The following is a 7,232-nucleotide window of genomic DNA, read 5'->3' on the forward strand; positions in this document are numbered from 1 at the left end:
GTTGGTGTGCTCTGCTGTTGTGGAAACCTTATAGCCGTGATCAGATTCACCTGTGCTATCTAGCAGGCAGCTGGTGCATGTCTGTCTGTCTCAGCCCCCCCCTCCCCCCCTCTCTCTAGGGTTAGGGTCTGTCTCAGCCCCCCCCCTCCCCCCCTCTCTCTAGGGTTAAGGTCTGTCTGTCCCCCCCTCTCTCTAGGTTAGCTCTGTAGAACGTTCTGGACTCAGAGAATAGTGACATGTCAGCAGCAGCCTATTGTGAGGTACACACACACGTACACACACACACGTACACACACACACATGTACACACACACACGTAACACACACACACGTACACTCTCAGCGGTTGGGCTTGCCTCCAGGCCTTGCTGCAGGAATGCTGCTGTATTGATTATAGCCTAGCTGTGAAGCCGCAACACCCAGCGATGGAAACATCCCAAAAATGTCAGCTTCATAAGCCTCCTCCTGGTTGGCTGGCCCTATACCAATAGCTGGCTGTTTTACTGGCTAGTGACTGTGTTGGAAAACCAATCAGAACGACAGATGGTAGAATTGCTGATCTCTAGGAAGAATGGCTCAGATTCATTCAGATTTAATGTTGAAAACTCTTTTTTTCTTGGGTTGGTGTCTGTCTCCTGTGTATCCACTTCCACCCTCTTCAGAAATGGCTCTGTGTGTGTGTGAGGGGGGATTTGAACCTGCTACCTCTTGATTAGAAGTGCTCCACTACTGTGCATCCCCACCCCTGTGGTATGATATTGTTGTTATAAGTCTGAGTGGAGGAGGGTGGAGACCCAGGGTTAGTGGGGGTGGAGGAGGATGGAGACCCAGGGTTAGCGGGGGTGGAGACCTAGGGTTAGTGGGGGTGGAGGAGGGTGGAGACCTAGGGTTAGTGGGGGTGGAGGAGGGTGGAGACCTAGGGTTAGTGGGGATGGAGGAGGGTGGAGACCCAGGGTTAGTGGGGGTGGAGGAGGGTGGAGACCCAGGGTTAGTGGGGGTGGGGGACGGTGGAGACCCAGGGTTAGCGGGGGTGGAGGAGGGTGGAGACCCAGGGTTAGTGGACGGAGCTGTTTTCTGACTGGTTTCTCCTGTCTCCTCAGGGCCTGACCTCACCACTCATCCGCTTCACCGGAAACCAAGGAGTGAGTACCTTCAGTCTTTTCATCCATCTCGCTCTCTCTCGCTTTCTCTGACTTTCATCTTTTAATTCCCAACTCTCTTCTCTTGCCATTTCCTTCTCTCTCCCTCTTCTCCTCTTGGTAAAGCAGAGCAGTCATGGGTTAGGGTTTACAGTGTTTACTCTCTTATCACTGCTGCTGCATAATCATTAACTGGACGTGTGCCTGGTGTGGTGCGTGTGTGTGTGTGTTGGTCTTATCAACTGGATAAACAAGGTTGTGGTAAACTGGTGTGATCCTCCCTCTGTGCTGTGTGTCATGAGGAACTTTGTGTCCTGGGTACTGATATTGATTCACTGATTTGAATGTATTTTCTTTCTGTTTCAGAAAATTGTAATCCCTCGATCGGAGAACCCCAGTGAGCTGCAGACGTTTACCTTCTACCTGTCCAACGTGGGCCGGGACAACCCCCAGGGCAGCTTCGATTGCATCCAGCAGTACATCACCAGGCAGGGACACACACACACACAGACACACACACACACGCGCTCCCTCTCTCCCTGCTCCCTCTCCCTGCTCCCTCTCTCCTTGCTCCCTCTCTCCTTGCTCCCTCTCTCCTTGCTCCCTCTCTCTTTGCTCCCTCTGTCCCTGCTCCCTCTCTCCCTGCTCCCTCTCTCCCTGCTCCCTCTCTCCCTGCTCCCTCTCTCCCTGCTCCCTCTCTCCCTGCTCCCTCTCTTCCTGCTCCCTCTCTCCCTGCTCCCTCTCTCCCTGCTCCCTCTCTCCTTGCTCCCTCTCTCCCTGCTCACTCTCTCCCTGCTCCCTCTCTCCCTGCTCCCTCTCTCCCTGCTCCCTCTCTCCCTGCTCCCTCTCTCCCTGCTCCCTCTCTCCCTGCTCCCTCTCTCCCTGCTCCCTCTCTCCCTGCTCCCTCTCTCCCTGCTCCCTCTCTCCCTGCTCCCTCTCTCCCTGCTCCATCTCTCCCTGCTCCCTCTCTCCCTGCTCACTCTCTCCCTGCTCACTCTCTCCTTGCTCCCTCTCTCCCTCCTCACTCTCTCCCTGCTCCCTCTCTCCCTGCTCACTCTCCCTGCTCACTCTCTCCCTGCTCACTCTCTCCCTGCTCACTCTCTCCCTGCTCCCTCTCTCCCTGCTCCCTCTCTCCCTGCTCACTCTCTCCCTGCTCCCTCTCTCCCCCAGTGAGGGCGGTGTGCAGCTGGACTGTGTGGGAGGCATCCAGGACAAGCTGACGGTGTGCGCTACAGACGACTCGTACCAGAAGGCCCGTCAGAGCATGGCCCAGGCCGAGGAGGAGACGCGCAGCAGGGGGGCCATCGTCATCAAGCCTGGAGGCCGCTACCTGGGTACCACACACAACACACACCACACACACACACCATCGTCATCAAGCTTGGGTAACGCTGTGCTGACACCTACCTCTAACCGCCCTCCCCCAGGTAAGAAGGTTCAGATCCGCAAGCCGGCCCCGGGGCTGTCGGATGTGGCCCCCTCCAGGCGGACCTCTCGGCCAGTCATCATCTCCAGCAGCACCGGCAAGAAGGTCGCCACGACGACGCAGCCCCGCCCACTGAGGGAGCGGCTGACTCACCTGCTGGCTCTGAAGCCGTACAGGTACGATAGCAAGCTAACAAGCTAACAGTCTTACAGGTATGATTACAAGCTAACAAGCTAACAGTCTTACAGGTACGGTAACAAGCTAACAGTCTTACAGGTACGGTAACAAGCTAACAGTGTTACAGGTATGCTAACATCCAACAGTCTTACAGGTATGCTAACAAGCTAACAGTCTTACAGGTATGATAGCAAGCTAACAGTCTTACAGGTACGCTAACAAGCTAACAGTCTTACAGGTATGATAGCAAGCTAACAGTCTTACAGGTACGGTAGCAAGCTAACAGTCTTACAGGTATGCTAACAAGCTAACAGTCTTACAGGTATGATAGCAAGCTAACAGTCTTACAGGTACGGTAGCAAGCTAACAGTCTTACAGGTACGGTAGCAAGCTAAGACAATTGTTTTTGTTCCAGGAAGCCAGAACTGGTGCTGAGGCTGCAGAAGGACGGCCTCTCTCCTCTGGACAAGGATGCTCTGGACGGGCTGCTGCAGCAGGTACGCACACACACACACAGGTATACACATGCACGTGCACACACACACACACATCCACACAACATGCTCTATGTATAATAATGTGTGTGTGCAGGTGGCTAACTTGAGCGGGAGAGACAACACGTTCACCTTGAAGGAGGCTCTGTTCAGGGAGGTGCAGAGAGACTGGGCCGGCTACTCTGAGGGGGATCAACAGCTGCTCAGGCGCATCCTGGTCCGGTACGACCCTCCTCACCTGTGTGTGTGTGTGTGTGTGTTACGTTTCACAGCTGGGTGACTGACGGGCTCACGCTCAGCTGGGAAACCCAGCGGGCCAGCGGCATGTGTTGCCGGGCAGAATAGAGGTTCTGATGAGGGAGAATGGTGTAGGACATCCCTGCTCTCAACATCTTCTGCGCTCTCGCTGTCTCTCTCTAGCTCTGTCTCTCTCTCTGTCTCTTTGTCTCTCTCTCTCTCTCTTTGTCTCTCTCTCTCTCTTTGTCTCTGTCTCTCTCTCTCTCTTTGTCTCTTTCTCTCTCTGTGTCTCTCTCCCTCTGTGTGTGTGTGTGTGTGTGTGTAGACCACAGCAGTAACGGTGTTCTCAGTGTGTAGACCACAGCAGTAACGGTGTTCTCAGTGTGTAGACTACAGCAGTAACGGTCTCCAGCTATATTTAGCTTCTCTTAGTTTGGCTCCAGAGCAAAATCAGCTGCCCCCCACCACATGCACACACACACACACACATACACACACACACACGTGTCTACACAGAATCGTAGACTTGGGATGCAAACACACACTGCACACACACACTACACACACAGACCCCCCCTCCTCCAGCAGAATGTTGGGAGGCTTGTGATGCAACAGTGTTCCAGCACATGCTGATCCATGTGTAAGACAGTCCAGTCCAGGGTCCAGCCTGCCTGTCACACTCCTGCCTGTCACACTGTCCTGCCTACCTGCCTGTCACACTGTCCTGCCTACCTGCCTGTCACACTGTCCTGCCTACCTGCCTGTCACACTGTCCTGCCTACCTGCCTGTCACACTCCTGCCTACCTGCCTGTCACACTGTCCTGCCTGTCACACTGTCCTGCCTGTCACACTGTCCTGCCTGTCACACTGTCCTGCCTACCTGCCTGTCACACTGTCCTGCCTACCTGCCTGTCACACTCCTGCCTACCTGCCTGTCACACTGCCCTGCCTGTCACACTGTCCTGCCTGTCACACTGTCCTGCCTGTCACACTCCTGCCTACCTGCCTGTCACACTGTCCTGCCTGTCACACTCCTGCCTACCTGCCTGTCACACTGCCCTGCCTACCTGCCTGTCACACTGTCCTGCCTGTCACACTGTCCTGCCTGTCTCACTGTTTAACTCTAGCCTGGCTGTCTGTTGGGGTGGGGTCTAGACTGCTAACTATCCCTCACTGCCCCCTGCTGGCAGCTCTCTCCTACAGCTCCTCACTGCCCCCTGCTGTCAGCTCTCTCCTCCAGCTCCTCACTGCTCCCTGCTGGCAGCGCTCTCCTCCAGAGGTGACCCTTCTTGGTGACTTCCTGTGTCTTTTCTTTTGTGGTTTCTGACAGGAAACTGTGCCAGGCCCAGAGCAGTACAGTCCCTCCCCCAGAGCCCCCCCCCAGCCCCCCCAAGGAGCCCCCCAACAGCTCCCCCTCACAGGTCAGTCTCTCCCTCTCTCTCTCTCCCTCCCTCCCTCTCTCCTCCGTATGTGTTTACGGATTGTGTTAACGTCCATCCTTCTGTGTTGCTGTAGAAACGCCCTGCGTCTGAGTTCATAGACCCCCTGGCCAATAAGAAGCCCAGGATATCTCACCTGGCCAGCAAGGCCACGGCCGGGACGATCAACGGCAAGCTGAACGGGAAGGAGGCGGGCGGCGGCGCAGAGGGCGTGACATCATCATCGTGCGCCCCGGGCCCCCTGCTGGAGCTGACCCGCCCCTTTGAGCCTCTCTCTGACGTCAGCAACGACTCCAGCCACAACGGCCGAGACCCCGACCCCCTGGAGGCTGCCGTGGCCGAGAGGCTGAGCCAGCCTCCAGGCCCCCCAGGGCCCCCCGCCCCCCCTGGCCTGGCCTGTTCCTCCCCGGGACACCCCGCACCAGAGCCCCCCCGCACCAGCACCCCCCCCCTCCACGGCAAGTCCAAGAAGAAGTCCAAGAAACACAAAGACAAAGACAAAGACAAGAAGGAGAGAGAGAGGGAGAGAGAGAAGGAGAGGGAGTGTGTATCGGACCCTAAGAGGCCTTGTGATGTCATTTCCTCCAGCCCTGAAAATCTCAAGAGCACCAGTATTCCACACAGGAGCACAGGTGAGACCACACACTACACACACACCACACACGCACTCTTCTCGTTGAGTCCTGCAGCTCAGTGTTGATGTGCTTCTGACGGTCTCTCCGTCTCTCTGCCATCTCTGTGGTAACCGTGTCATCTTGACGGCCTCTGTGGTAACCGTGGGATGATGCGTTTCCTGTCCCAGATGTGAACGGCGTGTGTGACAGTGCCAGTGTGCCCTCTTCATCCTCCTACACGGCTGATTACCTAACGTAAGGAACTTCCTGCTGTCTCACATGACACTGTCACATGACACGAGGACAGTAAGACATTCTGGTGACATGTTAGAGCTGCTGGTCTGATGTCGAGCCCGACCGATAAAATAATTTTAAGGCCGATACCGCTACAAATATTTGGTGATTTTAAAAATCCGATATTCCGATGTATCAGCCGATGTATATCCAGGAACAGGTAACAAAACAAACAGATTTCCCTAACATTCTGCCCGACTCTGGCTGGATCAGCTGGTTGTAGGGTTTGTGGTGTTCTAAACACATGTTGCCAACAGGGATGTTGTAGAGTGCCCTCTGGTGGACAAACTATGCAACGCCAACACTAATAACATGGTTGAAGGGTCTTTCGTCCGTAAAAAAAAATAACCTATGATATCGGCCCGCCGATAAATCGGTCGGGCTCTAGTCTGATGTTTCTGTCTGTGTGTTGTCTCCTTCCTGTACGTGAACAGGAAGTACAGAGTGGTAGTATCTCCAGAGCAGCGGCAGATCTATAAGAATGACTTCAACAGTGAGTACTCTGAGTACAGAGGTCTGCATGCCCGCATCGAGGGCATCACCCGCCAGTTCAGCCTGCTGGACACCCAGCTCAAACAGTTGCCCCAGGGAACCGACAAGTACAAGGTACACACACACACATTGTTGTGCACCAGCCAGGTTGCTTTCCTCCCACCTCTGATCTCCTCCCCTCTCTCTCTCCAGACCATCCACAATCAGATCCTGCAGGAGTATCGCAAGATTAAAAAGGTAAAAGCTGCTGTTTCTATCTGCTGGAACCAGCACCTGGAAAACACTCCTTGAAATGCTGACTGGTCTCACTCTCTCCCCAGACGAACCCAAACTATATCCAAGAGAAGAATCGCTGTGAATATCTACACAACAAACTGGCACATATAAAGAGACTGATAGCAGAATACGACCATCAGCAGCTTCAGGACTGGCACTAGACTCCTCCCTCCTCCTGCTTCTCCTGCAGGTGTGGCAGGAGGAGGTGGGGAGGCCGTATTGCTCTGGTGGGGTCATCGCCCTCGAGTTCCAGACTTCATCTCCTTTCATCCCCTCCTTCCTCTCGTTTTGGAAGACTGGCGTGTTTAACCTGACACACACTCTCACACACACACAGTCCCTTACAGTGTTGGATGCCAGGTGATGTGTGGTCTGTCTCTCTGCTGCACGTACCCCCCCCCCCGTGTATGTGTTCAGGGAGGAGGGGGTGGAGTGAGCAGGTGATGTGATGAGAACAGGAAGCAGGAAGCTGTTGTCAAGGACGTCTGCTATGGGCCCTGTACTGACATGGAAGGTTCACAAGCTGAACTCAGTTTCACCATGTTTATTTTCCTCTGGCTTTTTATTTATTATCTTATTTTTGGTGGCTAAAGAAGGGGCTTCCTCCATGGTGTGAGAGGGGGGCTTCCTCCATGGTGTGAGA

At 54.7% G+C, this 7,232-nt stretch overlaps 1 protein-coding gene across 1 annotated transcript; it reads left to right on the top strand.

Annotated features, from left to right (window-relative positions):
• Nucleotides 1-1,100: 1,100 nt before the first annotated feature.
• On the top strand, nt 1,101-7,232 carry ell (elongation factor RNA polymerase II; the record flags this gene model as incomplete). Its single annotated transcript, XM_067230786.1, is given in 12 exon segments — nt 1,101-1,142; nt 1,506-1,627; nt 2,310-2,473; nt 2,567-2,741; nt 3,158-3,239; nt 3,334-3,458; nt 4,805-4,895; nt 4,990-5,545; nt 5,716-5,782; nt 6,256-6,427; nt 6,506-6,550; nt 6,634-7,232. Coding segments are annotated over 12 exon segments (1,758 nt in total), but the record flags the coding sequence as incomplete, so codon positions are not given.

The sequence above is a fragment of the Osmerus mordax genome, chromosome 27 (genome assembly GCF_038355195.1).
Source record: "Osmerus mordax isolate fOsmMor3 chromosome 27, fOsmMor3.pri, whole genome shotgun sequence".
In the NCBI taxonomy this organism is placed as follows: domain Eukaryota; kingdom Metazoa; phylum Chordata; class Actinopteri; order Osmeriformes; family Osmeridae; genus Osmerus; species Osmerus mordax.